General features: G+C 40.4%; 2 protein-coding genes across 3 annotated transcripts; one reads left to right on the forward strand and one right to left on the reverse strand.

Annotated features, from left to right (window-relative positions):
- Positions 1–5,937: 5,937 nt before the first annotated feature.
- adra2a (adrenoceptor alpha 2A) lies at positions 5,938–10,340 on the forward strand. Of its 2 annotated transcripts, XR_014277253.1 has the most exons (3): positions 5,938–6,049; positions 6,213–7,937; positions 8,031–10,340. XR_014277253.1 is itself a non-coding variant. In XM_082536353.1 (2 exons), exon 2 carries the CDS (start codon positions 6,422–6,424, stop codon positions 7,706–7,708), a length of 1,287 nt encoding a protein of 428 aa, XP_082392479.1. In that variant the 5' UTR covers positions 5,938–6,049; positions 6,213–6,421; the 3' UTR covers positions 7,709–10,340. The 2 variants fall into 2 exon arrangements, 1 of the variants encoding a protein (XP_082392479.1); XM_082536353.1 differs by having other exon boundaries at positions 6,213–10,340.
- A 5,860-nt stretch (positions 10,341–16,200) lies between these two features.
- Positions 16,201–17,306, reverse strand: LOC309708798 (uncharacterized protein; the record flags this gene model as incomplete). Its single annotated transcript, XM_082537087.1, has 4 exons — positions 16,201–16,617; positions 16,698–16,904; positions 16,977–17,168; positions 17,303–17,306. The coding sequence occupies 4 exons, from the start codon at positions 17,304–17,306 to the stop codon at positions 16,613–16,615; spliced, it is 408 nt and encodes a 135-aa protein (XP_082393213.1). The 3' UTR covers positions 16,201–16,612.
- Positions 17,307–21,284: the final 3,978 nt, after the last annotated feature.

Consider the following 21,284-nt stretch of genomic DNA (forward strand, 5'->3'; position numbering starts at 1 on the left):
GTTTTGTTTCCATTTTGTATTCCAGACAGACATCACAGCATGGGAATATTAAGTTAATATTAACGTTTCCCTAATGTTAAAGGGTAACAGTAATCAGAAGTTAAAAGAGACTTGAAATTAATAAGCTGTTTTTTCCCCACCATGATGAAAAAACATGAGAGCAAATCCAAAACATCCACATGATTTATTAAAGGAAAGTGCAAGTAAAAACTCATCGTGCTTAATCGTCATCAATCATCATGCTCTGAAAATCAAAACTTACTATAGGCTACTCACCTTTAAAACACAACATCAACAATTTCTAAAATAGCAGAAACCAACCAACCAAATAAACACACACAAATTTTTTTTTTATGTAACCACAGTGGCAATTTTAAGAGGTGGTTGCGCTGTTAAAATGTGGCAACAGCAAGCAGCTGTACAGAGAAACAGTTCCAGTTAGTGGGACATGCACTGGGGCTTCATCACTGGTGGTGTGGGACTTTGCCTTGATAAGAAACTTTTGTAAGAGCTAGTAGTTTCTTCAATAACAAATCATTAAGATTTATCGTAGCCCAAAATGCAATCCGTCTAAAAATACAAAGAAAGAAAAATCTATTTATTAATTTGTAATAAAAGTACACTCTTCTAATGTTCTAAATGAAATAAACAAATGTTTTTCCACTGGTTCCACTTAAGCAGTGGAAGCAGTCTTTGTGTGTCACCCCCGGGGACGATTTCAGCACTCACTGCACAACACGTTTCCTGTTTGTTTTGCATCGCTGCTGACCTGTGCCAGAGCTGAGTCTGTTCTCATTCACAGCTCATCTTGGAAGTGCTGATGTGATTCATTATTCACCTGTGCAGAGAATACAGCTGCAAACGCCACTGATGATAACGGAAAGAAATAGGTTGCTCTAATCTTAAGTATTGCCCGCGGTTTGTCTGCATCCAGCATTTCTCACTTGTCAGGTTGATGACATGCAGCATTGCCACAGATGTTCTCACCATATATCTATAATTCACTTTCAGACTGGCTATTTTCACCGTGCCTTTGAGGTTAATACGGTTTCATTTATGCTACATAATGTGTAACGAAAGATGGTAAAAGAGCAGCAGGTGCATTTTACACAATGTTTGTTTGTTTGTTTTTTAAGTAATCACAGTCTCTCTAACGGCCTGAAGCTGTATCGGTGTCATCAGTCCAGTGCAACACCGCCCCCTGCTGGGGAGATGAAATTGTTTTCTAACTTAAGCTCGAAACGGGGTTTTCTTCTTTTTTCTTGTCTTCATTTCATCTTTTTAAATAAATCTATAATAATACTCACATGATGTCACCATGGAGCTACCAGCACCATCTGAAAATCAACCCGATCAACCGAGTTCATCGTCTCGTCTAGTTACGCTCAAGTATGTACTGTGGGAGAGTGCTGTCTCCCACATATCTGTCTTTAGCAAAGGAAATCATAAACTTGGGGGAAAAAACACTGAGCTCATTGACCTCCTCCACTTCCTCATCGTCTGTGTTGTCCATAAATATCTTTTTTCCCACGGAGCTGGTTCCCGAAGCTGGGAGGCTCTTGCTGGAGACGACAGGTGTCACTGTATCCTTGCGCTTTGTGCGCGCCCTCATGCATCAACCGGCGCCACGAGACAATGTTTACCCAAAAACAGTCAGCCAGTTCCCTGTACGGCTGCTATCATTTCACCAGCCAGGACAGATAAGAGTTGGATTGTCAGGCTTTTTTGTGGGTCCTGCCTGTGAGCAGCGATTCGCAGGTGGGCACTTTGAATATTCACTGACTTCCCGTTAAAAGCTTTCCGCACATTTATCGGATAGTTTGTGGTTTATGGCTTCAACAGAAGACACTCACAGAGCAACCAAAATTTCTAATAATCCATTAAGCTATTGGGTTACATGTTTCTGACTAAAATCATGTCAATTTTCTCTTCCACATCTTGTTGCTCCTGCTTTGGAGTGAACAGGGTCAAAGACACACTTCTGTTTCCGTGATCCAAATCATCAAATTAACGGTGAATAGAAAATAAAAGATCCCCGGAAAAAACATCAGAAAATTTGACACTACATGTAAGCACGTGACTGTAAAAATCAGTGTATTATTAGCTAAAATTACAAACTAAAATATGGTTGGTTCATAATTAGAGCTGTAGTTTTAGCCGCTCCACAGCATAGACACCAACAGGGTGTTAAACCTACTGAAGTCGCCATTAACTGTTGCAGCTTTAGTTTGTTTGTGAGAGACGAGCACAACTGAAGTCAAGATTATCACAACACTTTTTTCAGTGTGTCTGCTGACTCCTGCATTCTGAGCGCGCCCGGCACACACTGATGATAAGCAGCGTACTCTGTGTCCTCTCTTCGAGATTTCCCTCCTTCGAGTCACCCTGCTGGAGCGATTTTTTTTTAGTGGAACACAAACAATGCATTCAGCACAGTTTCTGTGGTAAGAAAGACTTTCTGAGAAGAGTCTGGGAGTTTGGACCATAATGAATCCCCCAGTGGATGAAATCTAAAGAAATGCTAAAAGTGTCCAAACCAAACAAAAGCGCAGGCTTCTCCAGCTATAAATTGTATACATAAAAAGAGGGGATTAGCATTTGTGGGGTTTGCGAAGTCTTGTGAGATTTTTGATCTAATGTCAGAGGAATACTGCCCACACTGTATGTGTCAGATTTAGGAAAATAACTACTTTCTAGTTGACTTAAGTAATACTTAAAACTGACTCTTTATTACTCTCTTTTTAAATGTTCCCTTGCTGTCTTAGATTTATGAAAAACATTTTCGGCGCACTGTTGGTTTATTTTAAAGTTCAGTAAAGATCCAGTCTTTATCCTTTTTTCATACTGATAAATATGTTTTTAGTGTTAAATTGTTGCAGCTGTTGTGTGATTACCTGGCACATCCTTAGTCTATGGACGCAATGCATCATATGACAGGTAAATATAGTCTAAGTAAACTGGACTGGGCAGAGTAATGCAAGCATCAGGTGAAGTTAAATATTTGAATTCAAACATCAGGTGAACTACTGAACAGAGTTCATGACATGTAAAGAGACAAAGGGTTTCTATTCATAGTTATAGTCAAATTTCTGCGTGTTTGGGTGTGACTCGGAGTGACTGTTAATTAGGAGGTTGAGAGATAAGGTTTGTCATGATGTCAGAATGCTGAAAAGGAATATTTGGGCAGGTTTATTTCAGGTCACTGGGTAACTTTTTATCACTTTGCAGGATTTGTCTTGCAAAGTGGATTGCACAGTGACTCCTAATAGGCTTGTATTGTGATACATGTCCCACTATACAACTTTTTCACAAGAAACAGCTTTCGATTCTCATTACATGGCAAGACAGTCACACAGGACACATTAGAAAATAAATAGAAAGGCAAAAATATGTTTGATATTTATTTAATTTGAACCATTTTAATTTAATTTTTAGCTTTATCCTCATTATCCACTTTTAATGCCCTATAAGTCAGCAGCCACCATGAGATTACACTGAAGAAGAAAACCACCTGCATGTTTGAAGAAAAATATTACTTGGCAGCAATCTGTTTATATCACGAGATACTGATAAGATCGTCTGTGCCAATAAAAAAAAAGTTCTGCTAATCACTGAATTTGCTTCAATAAGTGGCCACAGAGAAACACACACACAGAGAGGACTCCTTATAGAACAGGTTGTATTTTTTTTAGATTCTGTTGGGAATACAGAGCTAATACTCTACATCTGCCTGAGCCTCTGCTACCATTGGCGACTTTGTTATATGTATCCTTCAGGCAAACAGGTCTGTGAGTCAGTCGGAGGTCCGCTCTCGAAAAAGTTTGGGGACTCCCTTGTGTGTTCTACATGGAGTGTGAAAGGTGGCCAAATAAATTAGGTTTGGTGGGTAATAAAATGCTTCTCTGATATCCACATGGTGTGTCCATGGCAGCTGCTTAGCAACAGAGTCTAGCAGCTGCACTGCAAAAAATATCTGTCCCAACACGGCCTGTAGGGGAGACCGGGGATAGTTGTAACGTGGGTCAGTTGTAACACTTCCAATTTCTCCAATCAGGGCTAAGTTTCAAATGATGTGACTCATCCTGTGCATGCCCAATTCAGTTCTGCTATCACATGTGAAAAATCAGCACATTTTGTCAAACACAGACAATTTAACACGAAAAAAAGTAATTTGTACGCCAAAAAGTAAGTTTTTCTACTTTATTTCAATTTCTAATAGCATTATCTGCTTTGCAGTTAAACTCATCAAACTTAAATTATGTTATTTGTATGTCTATGGGGATATATTCTGTGTAGGTCTTTAGTGCTAATGTTTTAGCCGTTGCCTGTAATGTTAGCTAGTTCATGGCTATAGGAGTTCTGGGTCAGTTGTAACAGCAACAGTCTGGGTTAGTTGTAACAATAATGCAGATGTTACAACTTACCACACTATTACTTTAACTTATATTAAACAAGTTGGGACAACGACATCAGCAGAGAGAGGTTCACTGGTCGCATTTGTATATGCGGTAATGCCATTGGCAACACAATTCCTCCACTGTTTGTGTTCCCACACATACATTATGCAGACCACTGTGTCAGGGATGGACCAGTAGGAAGTACTGGTAGTGGAAATAAGTCAGGATGGGTGCAAGAAACAGATTTCCTCATCTTTCTGAAGCACTTTGCAAACCACACAAAGGTAAGCCATGATAAAAAGTAATGGAATTGCGATGCTGGTGAACAACTACATTTTTTCAGCTTCATTGTTATGTTCAAAATTGGTGCAAGAGTTGTAGGTTATAATGCCCACTGAGCCAATGAGGCCAAACTCAAGGAAGACCAACCAAAATTAATGAAATATTCAGTTTCAGAAAATTCCATAATTTGTCTTTTTTGGGGGGTTGGAATATGTTCAAAAGCTAGATTTCTGCATTCTGTCACACACACACACACATAGCTACATAAATGGATGTAAGTGCATTCATGTGTTGAATAAACAAAGATTACATGTTAATGTTTTGTTAGTACCCTTATTTCATTGTGTTACATTTCACCCCAGGATATGTTACAACTAACCCAGACTATGGGGTTAATTGTAACATTTCACTCTTCGTGTTTGAGACCATACCATGCAATGGGTAATTGTGCTGCAGAGAAAATAGCTGCACTATTTAATAGCAGAGACATGTAAATACTTTGCATTACATTTTGAATCCACTACCTTAAAAGAGCTTCAATTTACAGACAGAAATGTCAAAAATGTTACAACTATCCCCGGTCTCCCCTACTTTACGCTTTCAATAGTCTCTTTTTGAACTGCAAAATGTGGCTTCTTACTCAGTGACCTGAATTAAAACCTCCATAACTTTGCCACAAAAAAGCGTTCTTTCTCTTGCAGTAATTCTGCCTTTAGTATCTATTTACTCTGGCTGTTTTTTCGTTTTAAAAATCAGGATCACGAGGCGTCATGTCAAACACCTGGAGCAGTAATTCTTGAAGGGGAACAAATTAAATTAAACAAAAATGTAACAACATCGCATGATCCAGATATACCTGTTATTTCGTTCAGAAGTTGCACAAGTTTTCTTTTCTTTTCATTTCTTTTCTTTTCCATCTCCGCCTCCCCGTTGCACTAAGCTTGCAGACCGTATTTTGTGTGCGATATGTTGCCAGATAAACATGGCATGGCAAAACGCCAGTGTTGACACTCCGCGGAAGCACAGTGGCCCGGTGATGGAGACACTTTTTGCAGCGTGCGGAATATAAAGAGAGGGAGTGGCGCACTGGTTAACACTGAGGAGAGAAACTCCACACGCAGACAGAAGCACGGCAGCGCCCGGGATAACGTGATTAGCGCTCTATTAGGTCCGCTACTGAGCACAACTAGATGCAGCACAGAGATCATTGTGTGAGGAGAGAGAGAGGAGACGCAGAGGAAACGCTTCATCTGCCTCATGGAGCCTCTTTTCTTTCAAACGGTCTGCCTGAAGAAGTTACCCACTGACAGTTTTTTAATGCCTGTGCCTCTCATGCACTGGACACGTTGTGCCACTGCCCTTCATCTCAGGTAAGGCTGCTCCGCTCTTTTTTACGCTCTTTTCTCAGTGTTACTCCCTAATGTCTCAGACAGGTGAAATTAGTACATAAGTCATGTCATAGTTAAGCGAGAACAGAATTGTTAGCACTGAAGGATCTGATGTTTGTTTCTTTGTGTTGCCTCATATTTTCAGATGAACTGTCAGCCTTATAAATAATAAGGGCTAATTCTTGGAGGAGGCAGTGCACAATGAAAGAGAAAAAGCTGAGGAAAGCCCCAGAGGAGTGATTCATTTGCTTCCTTTCCTCATCCCTGCTGTGAGCTACAAGCTCTGTCCTTCCTGGTGGATGATATTTGTTAACCTCAGGTGAACTCAGATAGGCAGTGGGTCAACCTGCTCCAATGGAGTGTGCTATGGAGACCAACCAGACAGACATGAAAGTTTACACCCTCCAGATTGCCCTGCCACTCACAGTGCTGGTGGCGATCATGATCCTGTTGATAGTGTTTGGTAATGTCCTGGTGGTCATAGCTGTGTTTACAAGCCGGGCCCTGCGGGCTCCCCAGAACTTATTCTTGGTGTCTCTGGCATCAGCAGACATTTTAGTGGCTACCCTTGTGATGCCTTTCTCCTTGGCCAATGAGCTCATGGGATACTGGTACTTCGGTGGAGTGTGGTGTGAGATCTATCTTGCACTTGATGTTCTCTTCTGCACTGCCTCCATTGCCCACCTTTGTGCTATCAGCTTAGACCGCTACTGGTCCATCACCCAGGCCATCGAGTACAACCTGAAAAGGACACCGCGTCGCATCAAATGCATCATCTTCATTGTGTGGGTTATTGCAGCAGTTATATCCTTCCCACCTCTAATCACCATGAAGAAAGACAAGAATACTGAAAATGATTATAACAATAATAACAGTTTTACTAATGTTACTAAACCTTCGTGTAGGATCAATGATGAGAAATGGTATGTCATCTCCTCCTGCATCGGGTCTTTCTTCCTCCCTTGCATCATCATGGTTCTGGTCTATATTCGGATCTACCAGATTGCCAAAAAGAGGACACGAGCACCACCCGGAGACAGAAAGCGAAAGGATCTGCCAAAGGCTGCCACCGTCACTGCTTCCAACCAGAAGCAGAACGGCATGGGGGATGATGAGGATCACGACAAGCTGAATGGCGAACAGGTCATCAAACTGAAGGAGGAAGTGAAACGAGGCGATGGTGCAGAGGATGAGAAAGGTGAGGCCAACGGGGTGGACATTGAGGACTCATCCTCCTCTGATCATCATATGCACAATCCATGCTCAATTAAAAAAAAATCGACCAAGGGGAAACCCAGACTGAGTCAAATCAAACCAGGGGAAGATGATGTCAGAAAGCGCGAGCCGAGCACCAAAGGCAGCCGCTGGAAAGGCCGTCAGAACCGAGAGAAACGCTTCACTTTCGTCCTGGCAGTGGTCATTGGAGCATTTGTGATCTGCTGGTTTCCCTTTTTCTTTACATACATGCTGAAGACACTGTGTCTGTCCTGCTGTGTCCCTGAAAAACTGTTCAAGTTTTTCTTCTGGTTCGGCTATTGCAACAGTGCACTGAACCCCATCATTTACACCATCTTCAACAACGACTTCCGGAGGTCATTCAAAAAGATTCTGTGCAGGAGGGACACTAGGAGATATGTATGATGGACTTGATCTTGTACATATATTCTTTTTTGCCATCCTGTACATAAATTGTAAAAGACATTGATCTTTGTGCATGGATCACCAGTTTGCTCTAGGTGTTACTGCTTGGAAAAGCTTTGCCAGGATGAGCTTCCTGTGCACTAGTGGGAAAAGTTTGCCTTTAGAACTTTCTGGCAGAAAATCTCGTTTTCTTTTATGCTTTTCTAGGTTTGAGCAACACAAATATTTGGTAAGATTTCAGAAAGATTGTTGTTTGGGTTAAGAAACATTCTATGAAATACAACAGAAAGAACTGAAGGCTAACTTCTCTCATGTCTTGCAGCATCTTTTCGAAACGTCTGCCACCCACAGCCTCAACATTGACCAAGTTCACACAAAAAAGAGGCTTAAAGTACCGAACACCACAGCGAGAACATGTTTTATTGTAACTGCTCTTTGTATTTTTATAAAAGAAACAAACACAGTGAAGTCCATGATATGTATTGTATTTTATGAACGTGTATTGTACAAAATGATCTGTCTGAATATTTGTCTCTATTTTTGTTGTTATGGATACAGTATTCTGCATTTTTTTATGATATGATGTTGATGACGATGACGGTTAAGATAATGATGATGATGATGGCGGTGTGGGAAAAAATGCAGACCCTTTTAAAGAGTAAATAAAGGCCATTTCCTGAAGCAGTCTCAAGGAGCCATATAAAACTTCAGACTGGTGATGACATGTTATAATTTACAGTATGTTACTGTGTGTTTACTTCACACAAACCACACTAGAGGCGTGTAATAAAATGGCACAAAGGCAGCACGAACAAAAGAAAACGTCTGAATTTGTTCTCAGAAAATGATCACAGGTTAAAGAGTTCCCAAAGGAGAAAATAAAGCGGTCCTACGTGCCACCCGTGCAAGGGTGTGAAAACCTTCTTGTACAGTGAATTGGATACTCCAACAGAAAAGTGCAAATACGCAGGTCTGTTGAATCTGACCTTTGCAAGAGATTAACAAAGAGCTTAGCTCTTAATGAGCCTGAACAGAACATGTGCAAATGTTCTTTTGCGCTTTGAATTAACAAAGATTGTGATAAGATGCTCGACTTTTTTCTTTTTGGGAAGATGTCAAATTAAATTACCCTTCTAATCTTTTTTTCCCATCCCAAGTCTGTCTTGTGGAGCTTTAGATTTCAGAGTTCGTTTTGGATGATAAGAAGTAACGGTTCATTTGCTGTCTTGTGCTACCACAGTATGCGTCATTAAATAAAGACACGCAGCCTGTCAAACCAGATCCTGATTGACTGGTTCATCTCTCTTTTGCTCTCTCTCTGTCTTTTCACTGTCTTCCCTCCATCAGACTTCGAAGAGCAGGTGAAAAAAAAACAATTGAGTAACTATAATCTGTGCATCGAAAACAGAGAGCATAGCTTTTCCCCGCAGAGGAGGAGTATGTAAATGGATTCCTTTTGACTGTCAGGAAGGCAGTTGAGCAGCACAGTCCTCAGAAAGCTAAATGGTCTTTTGGGAGTTTTTCTAACTGTGTATCCACCTTATCCAACACAGCCTGATGTACACTTATATTTAGCCGGGGGAGTGTTTCTCTGCACGTTTACAACATGTATAAGTGTGGTGAGTCTGTGAGAAAAAGGCAGTGCATGTGTGTAAGAATGTGCAAGTGTATTTGCAGCACATATAAACACAGGGGGTGAGCTCCCACTGGACAGACATGTTTGCAGTCGTGCTGATACTCCATGCTCATTTTGAATGTGAGGAGAAATTTTCTGGGAGATTTTGTTATGTTGTAGAAAAGAAAAGAAAACTTTACCAGAGAGATGGGTGTCAATAAAGGTTACAGAACTAATACATCAAAGTCAAGTCTTCTCAAATTCTGGTCACTTGTTTAGAAATGGACAGGAAAGCCAAGCTTTTGCTGTCAGTCTATTTGTAATAAATTCTCTTGCAGTGCTGTGTCCTAATTAATGCCAGTCACAAACTATGACCTAAATCAACATGTTTGTTGTTACTTTTTTACAATACCCAGAGCAGAGAGTTTTTCATTGATTCCCCAGAGCCTGATTTAAGTCCTTCTACTTCCTGTGAGGTTGCAGGTTGAGAACATAAGCTCTTCATATGTTTTTGCTGGAGAATTCTCATAACAGAAAGATACACATTGATATTTGTTGTGAAATATCCATTGTCAAGAAAGAGTAGCCAACTCATAAGATTAAACATCAAGTTAAAACTAAACTGAACTTATTTAGGAAGTTTAGATGTTTTGTATCCTTACAAAAGTATCACTACTTACTTTTTGAAGTATTTCATAATGAAATACTCATATTCACAGAACTTTACAGTACATTGACAGAGTTCCTGGTTAGATCTAAAAAATTTACCATCTCATTCCTCCTCTCGGCCCCAACTAGTCCCAGCAGATGGCCGCCCCTCCCTGTGCCTGGTTCTGGTTTCTTCCTGTCAAAAGTGAGTTTTTCCTTCCCACTATCTCCAAGTGCTTACTCATAGGGGGTTGTTTGATTGTTGGGGTTTTCTCTATATTGTATTGTTGAGTCTCTACCTTGCAGTATAAAGCACCTATTATTGTGATTTGGCCCTATATAAATAAAATTGAATTAAATTGAACTGAACCATGCTATTTTTTTTTTTGCTTCTTCTTATAATTACCATAATATTGATTTTTATAAATACTGCATACTGTTGCTGGTGTATATGGACAGTGTGCACACTGCTATAGTAACATATATACAGTATATATACACTGATGTGGTGTGACCAGCATGCTGGTATGAGCTAATATTAATAGATACACAATCCTGTGTAACTAAAGTCATTTTGCTTAACATAAACATTAATTAAATTTCTAAACTGGGAATTACTGACATTAATAAGTGGGAAGGTCAAAACAAAACCAACATATTGCCCTGTAAATTGATATGGCAACCCTTTTAGTTGCTTATTTATGCAAACGGCAGCTGTGTGACAGGAACATGATTCAACTGAAGCTGGGTTGCGGAACAGCTGATGAACATAATCCAATATTTACTGTCGTTTTTGCTCTGTTTTTGGATTCTAGCTAACTCCTGAGAGAAATATCACTAGTTACAGTATCCATCTGCTTTTTGGCGCTGAGCAGATTGCAGTGCTTTCGTATTGTCACTTTATAGATTAGTGCTATATCAATTATAGCTGATTTAAATGTATGTGTCGTCGTGATATCCTCTTCCTTTGAGACAGAGCTGAAATATTGCACAGCAGGTCACAGGGGTTTGTGAATGGATACTAACTAATATATATGTGTTGTGTGTTTACCTCGTCTCGTCCTCCTGTTCCTCTCTGTCTCTCCCGCTGCACCTTTCACATCAACAAGCAGTAGTGATATCATTAGGCGGATGTACTCGCTGACTGCCTATTGGAGGAAGCCAGCTGTCGAAGTCAGCAGACCCTCTACACACATACACACACACAGACATAGACACACACAAACATTTAGCCTCTGGGAATCAGGGCATGGATCATCAGGTTAGAGTGCACATCCGTCTCTAAAGGCAAAGCGTGGTTCAGTGCAGCTACCACTAAAAATGACAGGAACAAAATGTCAGTATGCTTCGAAAATCCTACAGGACAAATAATCAGTGATAGATGGAGGATGCATGTGGGGATAAAGTTGCATTTTACTTGGCTGCTTTGTTTTGAGATGAGTGCTTATAAGTGGCCGTGGGAGGATGGGTGTGTCTGTGTGTTGTGCACATATGCTGTAGGTGGCCGGGGTGAAAAGGTCATGATGACAGCGAATGTTGGCTGAGGCACCCACGTACTACAACCTGTACAGCTTTTTTTCAGAGTGACATCCGCCTATTTGAGGTGGCTTTAATATACATGATTATTCACAGTGTTACTGATGACTCACTGTGTTTTTTTCCTCCTCCTACTTTGATTTGCCTGCTTTCCTTTTTGCGATTTCACAGGAGGCCTGTACTTGTCATCTTAACTACGATTTACACCACGAACAAACGACTAGAGAAGGATCATATTTTCTAGCAGTCTTAGCCGGCTGTCAGCTCCTCTTTGAGGAAAGAGAGAATTTCACAGGTGTCATCTAAAATGAAATTCCAGTCTCATTAACGACAAGGTGATTATCTGTCAGACTGGAGAAACAAAACAACGCAGGGCAATGGATATTTCCCTTGAAGAATAATTTGTCGCGACAAATCTATTTTCCAGGAACTCATTATGATTGAGTGCAATCAGCTCCCATCGTCCCAGAGACCACACAGCATTATGCAACGTGGTTATTAAACTTGTGAGGTACTTTGGTCTGCATTGGAGAAAGGATAGCATGCAGGATTTAGTGTTCTGGTCATGCACATAAAAATGTTGGCGCAGCAGATCAGTTTTCATGTGTCTAAAATATCTTTGAACAAAGTGGACTGGAAATATGCAGTCAAGGAAAGAAAAGCACAAAAGCAGTCTTAAAACATTTATACATTTAAGCTTCTACCATTTAAGAATCATACTGAGCCAGAGTGCACAAGTGTGCACATGCATCATCTCACTTTTAACAGCTGTGTGGATTTTGGCAGCAATTTTTAGCAACAGAATCAAAACATGTGTTTCTATTTTTTGCCAGTCAAACCCAGTTTTAGTAACAGTGAAATACAGCATGTAGAAAACCCCTCCTCATCAAAACAAAACAACAACAAAAAACAAACAAACAGAAAAATCATCCAATATGTAAATATATTTATTTATTATATAATTATCTTGAATACACAACATACCATGCAGTTAAATGCTCTCTGATACAAACTAATATCATCTTACACTTTGTTTTTTAAATTAAATTAAATTAAATCTTTGTTTGTTTGTTTTTTACTTTTGTAACACATTAAATTTGATATTTTGTTATGATGTGCACCCTGTATATTCATTTCATCTCACCTGACTAGAGCCTAAACATAGACAGAGATGTTGTATTGTGATGCACACAAGTACAAGAGTTTTATTAACATAAATCAAGTTGCTTTACTTTGGTTTTAAAGTAAATAGTATAACAAATAATTAATGAATTAAAAATTATAATTGAGACAGAATAAATCGCCACAAGTAACAGAACATATGTCAGAGATGCATCATTACATCAGGGATGAAACTAGTTAAAAAAATCCACACATGTTCTTATTCATATAAATGCAATACAAGTAGTAGTAGATATTAGGCATGTATATGTTTATATACATTTATATTATATTCTATATTTCTTTTAGCAAGGTTTTTAAGTTGTGCAGTTCAACTTCCTCATCTCTGGAAAGGAAATTTCATTCTGTAAGTATCCAGTTGTGCTGCTATGCCACATACACTATTACAACGGTGTATGTTCATGTTAAACATAGCCAAAACGTTAAATAATTAGGTTGAGGCTTCAGACTGCTCGAAACACTCGATTTCTGGAATTTCTTTCTACTCATGGATCTGTGTGACCTGTGAACCCCCCCCCCCCCCCCCCACACACACACACACACACATTACATTAAAAACATCCTTAACATCCTAACAGCCAAATGTGTCATGATTGTGTGGAGCAAAGAGTGGTGAGGACCCAAAAGCAGACGCAGGGAGCCAAGCGAGTCGTTTTATTGTGGCTGAGTAAAGATGCAAATACAAGGGAAAAGGAGACCAATGCACTGCTAACAAACAAGGTGAAACTAAACATAAGAAACATGAAAAACCTGAGACTCAGAACGTACAGGATGACAAACCAACAAAAGTGGAAACACATGGGTACACAGCTGCAACAAATAGACATAACTGGGGAAGCAAAACTGAACACGCTGAACACACGACTGTTAAAATAAAACAGGAAACACATCGAGGGGGAGACTAAGACACACAAGCTTGACACTGGGACTGAGGGAGAAACAGAAAAGACACAAGACAGAAAAGGAACACCAAACATGGAGACAAGAGATAAAACATGAAGTCAAGAGTCACTAAACATGAAGTGTGGAACACAGGGGAGGCATGATAACAGAAACCAAATACAAACTAGAATAAAAAAAAAAAAAAAAAAAAAAGTGGAAACATGGGTACCGTGGCTCAGGGGGTTGGGAATCGCATCTGTAACCGGAAGGTCACCAGTTCGATCCCTGGGCTCTCTGTCCTGGTTGTTGTGTCCTTGGGCAAGACACTTTACCCTACCGCCTGCTGGTGTTGGCCAGATATGGCAGCCTCGCTTCTATCAGTCTGCCCCAGGGTAGCTGTGGCTACAACAGTAGCTGCCTCCACCAGTGTATGCATGTGAGAGTGACTGAATAGTGGTATTGTAAAGTGCCTTGAAAAGCGCTAAACAAATCCAATCCATTATTATTATTAAAATAAACCAGAATCCAAAGAGTCAAAGCCCCCAAAACACAAAAAGATTATGTTAAGGACCCAAGACCACGAGAAAATGAAACAAGTAGCTGTTAAATTTGATATTTCTGTATTTGTAATTGATTTCCTGTGTAATCCATTCAGCACTCTCTGCGCAGTCTCTGTCCATGTGCATGTGTATACTGTCTGTCCAAGCAGAGCTTCCTGTTGAAGAGCTATTTAACCTGATGGACACGCCACACGCACCTGTCACACATCAATCACAAGAGAACCAGCTGATAAGCGAGAGTAGCATTTTGAAGAAATGATGGCTGAAAAAGCTTCATGAAAGAATGTTTAACAGGGGTGGAAGATTAAAAAAACAACCAATACTTTTCCAGCCCCGCGCGAACTGTGCGGCCCGCTAATTATCACAGACAAAAGCAACAAATGGCTGATCTCTCTCTCACCATTATTTAAGGTCTTTGTGCTGGAAATTCCCATCTCTCCATGAGTGATTGACAGCCGAGAAGAATATCTGTACGGTGACACGGGAACAGCAGAGTGAATGGGAGGCAGAGAGGGCATTTGAAGTAGGTTGCTGTAGTGTCTATAATGACTGTCTAGTGTGTCCTGATGGACAGGCCGGTGGGCGTTTGAAGGAGATTATACCTGAGCACTCTGCTGTTTCATTGCTGCAGGCCTTAATAACGATGACTTAATGAAAGCAGTCGGTTCATGAATAGCAGCTTTTTATGTGCGGTATAAATTTGGACATGTTTGATCTTTTTTTTTCATGGTACCATGATTGTAAGTTAATAGCATGTGTTTTAGGCAGCTTTTATAATCACAATAACTGGAAAGGAAACATGGATGAACATTTTCTTATTTTGAAATTACAGCAGAATTACTTTATAGTGTTGATGAAAGAAGTTCAGGTTGCAAATGCAGTCACTCTTTTTAGCTTGTTCTCACTCTGAGGGTAACAAATGTTGTCACTTAACTGTTTTATAGTAAGCATTTGAACCTTTGTATGTTAAAGTAAAAACTAGCTACAAAAGTGCTTTAGAGAAGTATCAATAAAAAACAAATTGTCCAAGGACAAAGTGAATGCACATGAACCACACACACACACACACACACACACACACACACACACACACACACACACCTCTGAACAGATGACTTTTAAGCTATTTTTTTAAGGTGTGAAGAGAGGGTGGTAAGCTGTTCTGTAGTTTTGGAGCCAAGTCACATGATTATTTTACTATTTCCTTAGAAAGATACAGTTTAAACATAGATTGGATATAAATGTAGGTGCTGAGAAGTCACACATTGGTTTCTGGACTCCAGCAGATTGTGCAACACACAGACGCGAAGAGCTGCCAGTTAGTACAGGTTAGTAAAATAACAGAATTTCGCTGATCAGAACCAAACATAGAGTTCCTGGATGGGCTTCTGACTGCAAGTTGTAATATTTGAGAGTTTATGATACCTTCAAGCTTGCTTCATTTTGCAACAGGGCTGTAAACTGTACCCATGGGTTTCTTTGAACCCAGTATCTATGATGTAGTTCAATTGAAATTTCAATTATTGAAGTTAAACATTTGGTAAATTTATGCAGCAAAGAGCATTTTTATTAAAAAGAGAAAACTAAATTAGTAGCCCCCCTACTGGTGCATCAACCTTTCTCTTTATCAATGAATGCTAGGGCTTCTAATACCAATTGGAGTTAAATCTGAATCACAACTTGCCTCATAAAGCAGTGTGAGAATAGTGACACAAGGAATAACGCAATGAACCTAAATCCGCAGCTTCCCTAAATCTCATTAGTTTTCAGATCCAGAAGGCAGCTATTTTCTCTGGACCTGCTCTAAAAGCCTTCTGTCCAGTAACGTCTTATTGCCACAAGGCTGAGAGACAAATTTGGCAACAAGACGTTGAGAAAAACTGGAAGGTTTATCAGTGTAAAACCCAGATATCTCCCTTAGAAGTTGGTAGAGACCAAAAACTCAGCGTAAATGGGACATTCAGACAGAAACATGTCTTTAAGTCAGTGACACATGACTCACATCCAACATGTACTGCATGTTATTTATTATTGTTTTATTGAACAGATAGTGTTAGTTAATGTGGTTTTATCATAACTGACTGACATAAAGAGACAGTCCTGCCACTATAATAAAGTTTTTATGCAAAAGTGGCAAAATCCATCCATCCATCCATTTTCTTCTGCTTATTCACTCTTTCACAGCATGTCTCTGTCCTTTCTCAATCCACTCACCCCCAACCCGTCATGGCAAATACCCGTCCATCCGTGAGATTGGTTCCCCTGGAAGTGTCACGGGGCCGAGTGGCCTGTACTGAACAGGACTCAGGTGCAGAGACAGCAGATGATGTAACAATTTATTAGGCTAAAGTGCAAAAAAGAAAACGTAGCAAAGACAAAAAAAACAATAAGACGTGGAGTTTGACGAGGCGTGGCCTGGGAAACATGGCTAGGGCGAGGGAATGAGGCCTGAGATGCGGAGTGGAGCTGAGCAGGGAACAGTCACACTGAAGAGAGAAGATAGAGGAGTTAGGGAGGTAGTGGAGGCAGCTCTGAAGTGGCCAGTTGTAAGAGTAGCAATTCTTACTTGCAGTAGGGGACATGGAGTGTTGAGAGGGGGGTGATGAGAATCCAGGGGAAGCTGAGTGCCGTGGAAAGGCTGGCCTGAGATCCGGGGCTTCAGATGGAGTGTGATGGCAGGAGGGCAGGCAGGTGAGGCACAGAGAGATTTTCAGAAGGATTGCTTGGTATCCTGAGATCAGAGGTGGAGCGTGAGCCAAGGTGAATACAGCAACTGCAGCACAAGAGAGTCGTGTTAACAAGATAGATCACAGCAAGAACTTGAAGTATAAGGCCTGTTACCAACATGTGTCGATGACAAACTGGCAGTGAATGAACATCAACGTGTGGTTTAAATCCCTCTGCTTTGATTGCCTGCAATAGGCTCCAGGTGTGCAGGAGCTGGAGTTGGCCCTGCCCAGGGGCGGATCACAGGTCAGTTCAGGAGCCTTATGGAAATTCCAGCCACCCACCGCAGACCATGACAGGAAGTTTCTTCCTGTTAAAAGGAAGTTTTTTTCTTTTCCACTCCCTGTATTATTGTAAGTTCTTTACCTCACAATACAAAGTGTGATGAAGCAACTGTTGTGCGCTATATAAATAAAATTGAATTGAACTCATCCTTTGACTCACCCATTCTTACCCACCTATGTCCATGCCTGTAAAACTCAAGCTGTGTTTCTCCATAAGTGCTTTCAGGAAATACAGTCCAGAGAATAGGAGCCATGCTACTGCGTGGTAATTATGAGTAATTCAGAAGCATGGCATTTTATGTGCGGTTTAAGCAGGAAGCTTGCAAATCCCAGAAAAAGAACCACATTATAGGCAATTATCAGAAAAAAGGGCTGTGCCAGTGAGCATGTATCCAAATGGTGTAGATGATCTGATATGTGGGTGTTACGACCTAGATCTCATTTGCTTCATGTGAGACAGGTGGAACAAATATAATGAGGAGAAGAAAAAAGACACAAGAGCAATAAAAGTGAGCAAGTAAACTCCCAAGATTATTTGAAATTATGAAAATAAACAGCTAACAGAGATCATTGCCAAAGTTTTACATGCAGCAGGTATATGTGTATTTAGGAAACTGGCAAAAGGGAGAGAAGTGAGTACACAGGGTACCTTGGTGGGAGTCCATCTCATCTACATGCCAAAACCTCCTGCTCCGTTTTGTACAAGACAATCTTCAGATCTCTACAATAAAAGCTCTGCCCTGGTTGCATTCTGCCCAAACTGTATTCAGGCTGCCATCTTCTCATACGACAGCCTTTTTTGGTCTAAGCAGATGTGATTCTGCCTCTTCCCATCAATGAGAATAATCCTATTTCCCTGAGACAAAAGGCTCATCTTTCGTATCAGTGCCAGTGGTAAATTAGTCTGCGGCTCAGGCATGGAAAATGGACATGATAGCCCATATTTATAGGTGAATTGGGTTATGTCACTGGCAAACACAGATGGAAGAAAACCACTGGTATTCTCTCTGGAACATTCCCAGCAAATGAGAAGGCTGAGACAAGGAGTGTATGCATTAAACAGTGGATCAGTCAGGGAATATGGGTCTGGAACCCCTGGGACACGGTGCAAAATTTAAAAAGTCATGACATAAACAGCTGTATATTGAAACATCCCATAATAGAGCAGCAGCAAATCACACTGACTGATTGCCTTCATCTTTTCCCTTCAACCCAAACATAGTGAATCTCAGGCTGTGTCCTTTAAACCTTTAGAAAAAAAAAAAAGAGCATGGCTTCTTTCTGAGGGTGCTTGGCCTACTCACAAGCCAAGCTTTAAAGTCCCCCAGTAAATATTTGTTATGTGAAATATGAAACATAATTAGTCAAGAAAAATCATGTAAGAGATAAATATTCCTTTGTTGTATTAAGGTAAATGTGGCAACGGCTGGACTTTGCTACCATGTAGACATTGTTCCTTTAAATGAAGTGATAAGACAGGCTTGTTGCAGCACTTTAGATTGCGCTGTACACTTGAAATAACAGGCTATTATTTATCAAAGAGAACACAAGGGATTGCTCAGAAAACCTGATATATACACTGTACGTAGTGCTGCAGTAAAAGGAGACAGCTTTCAGTTACACAACAGTCTTTTAACCTCACAGAGAAAAACAACAATGACAAAACAAAATAAAACCACTGACGCAACTAAATTTCCGTAATTTTCCTCTATGATCGCTGCTAAGGTTGACTCACACCTGAAAGGCTTTTTAAACTGTGTCACTGAATTCATAGCCTCCTTTCCCAACAAAGGTCAGCCTTAAAATTGCTCCCCGAACAAATCAGCAGGGAGCCACATAGTAACCATTCACATTACCATTTGTAAGTCTGTCTGTCTGTTTGTTTGCCTGTATCATCATGGCAAAAGCTGGTCCTGGAGACATCTACTTTGCAGGATCTGTTATTCATAAGTACCAGATTAACATTTTGGGAAGAGAGCAGTGTGATTGCAAAACAAATTTCAGTGGACCCAAAGTTATTTCTAGCTGGAAACAGTTGTAATAAACAAGAATTATAATGAATTAGCCTCAGTTTTTAAATGCCAAAAAGATAATCAAACTTTTAGAGAAAATTGCATAGCCCAAATGTAGTTCTCCAGATGGCGTCAAATCTTGAAATCCTGAGGCAAAAACCTGCTAGAAATTCTAAACTCCTGCTTCAAACCTAAGGCAACCAAAAATTACATTTTGTTTATATAGCACCAGTTTATGGCAACAGTGTCCTCCTTTCTGCTGTAAGTTAAATTTCCTACAGTATAATGGAGAAAATGGCAATAGTAAAAGTAGGGAGAAAGAACTCCCTTCTGACAGGAAGAGGGGAGCTCTGGCAGCACTAAGCCCATCTGTTGTGGCTGGTTGGGTTCTGAGCAGAAGAGAAGACAAAAAGAGAGATTGAGAGGCATCTCATCATTGAGAGACAAGGACAAAACTCAAACTGCTGGAGTAAGTAGACAAAAGAGGCATATAAACACATCAGCATTGAAAGGCAGTAAGTGTAGAAGAAACGCTCGGTGCACCCCCCAGCAGCCACAGCCAATGACAGCATAACTCAGAAATGGTTTAAGGTCAATACATCGAGCCCAAAGTATAATCTTTACCTAAAAGGAAAGAGTAACGTCTTACTTAAATAATGGAAATGTCTCCCAGACCTAAACTGGGAGCTGGTTCTGCAGGTGAAGGGCCTGAAAGTTAAAGGCTCTAACTCTCATTCAACTTTTAGAAACACCAGGAACCACAAGTAAGCCTGCACTAGCGAAGTGCTCAATTAGGATATTTATGAGTGTACTATGAGTTTTTTAAGAAATTCAATTGTGGCTTTAACAAGGAGCCAACGAAGAGAAGCCAGTAAGGGAGAAATGTGATTTTTCTTTCTGGTATTGAGTGCTCTGTTAGTACTCTTGCCACAGCATTTTGATGGCTTTCCGGGAGCTTTCAGAACAGCCTGATAATAATGAATTACAATTGTCCAGCCTAAAAGTAACAAGTGCATGCAAAAGGTTTTCAGCATCTCTCAAAATTTAGCAATATTGCACAGACGAAAACAAGATCTCCTAGAAATCTGTTTAATATCCATGCAAGTTTCCCTACAGTGTTTCTGGAAGCCTGCACAATGCCAGGAGGAATATGTATTTGATTAGACACCATGTTTCCATTTTTTATGACCAAATAAAATAAGCTTCACAAACATGTTTAACAGAAATAAAAGAAAAATATGTATATATGAACCTAAAATATTGCACAGAAAATAAGGTACATAACTCTTCCTACCAGACTGATGATGACTCGGCTTTTGTACTACAGCTTTTGAGATAAGTTGTTTCAGTCTATTTGTGCATTCATTCTTAGTTCTAAACTGCCTGCCTGATGGTGGGAGCTTGAACAAATGGTGTCCAGGGCCTATAGTGTCTTTAAAGATTTTCTTAGCACTCCTCACACAGCAGGTGCTGTAGAGATCTTCTGCAGTACTAGAGATCTGCTTTCCAGATCTGTTTTGAATCCTACTCATTGTATTTCCCCTTTAACCTCTCATCCATCTGCCTCTTCCCTTCCCATCCCATGTGGATATGCTTTGAAGGAAACTGCAAAATGCCCAACAAAAACACAGTTTTCATGACAGACTTTCTGCTGCTTTCTGCTAATTTATTCCATTATTTAATTATTATTATTATTTAATTTTATTAATCCACCTCCATCGTCCCGATACCCAAAAACTCCAACCCATCTTGCCTCAATGATTACCGCCCAGTAGCACTCACCCCCATCATCACTAAGTGCTTAGAGCGACTGGTCCTAGCACACTTCAAATCCTGTCTCCCCCCCACCCTGGACCCCCACCAATTCGCATACCGCCGGAACAGGAGCACAGAGGATGCAGTCTCCATCGCAATGCACTCTGTCCTCTCACACCTGGACAACAACAACACCTACGCCAGAATGCTGTTTATAGACTTCAGTTCAGCATTCAATACAATCCACCCCTCACAACTCATCAGGAAACTGACAGACCTGGGTATCAGTTCCCTCATCTGCAAATGGTTACTGGACTTCCTGACCAACCGCCCCCAACATGTCCGGCTGGATAACCGCTGCTCATCTACCATCAC

This window comes from Aulonocara stuartgranti, assembly GCF_965226115.1.
Source record: "Aulonocara stuartgranti genome assembly, chromosome: 6".
Taxonomy (NCBI): Eukaryota; Metazoa; Chordata; class Actinopteri; order Cichliformes; family Cichlidae; genus Aulonocara; species Aulonocara stuartgranti.

Excerpts from the sequence above, each read along its gene's own strand:
- adra2a (XM_082536353.1), top strand. The coding sequence starts at position 6,422 with ATGGAGTGTGCTATGGAGACCAACCAGACAGACATGAAAGTTTACACC.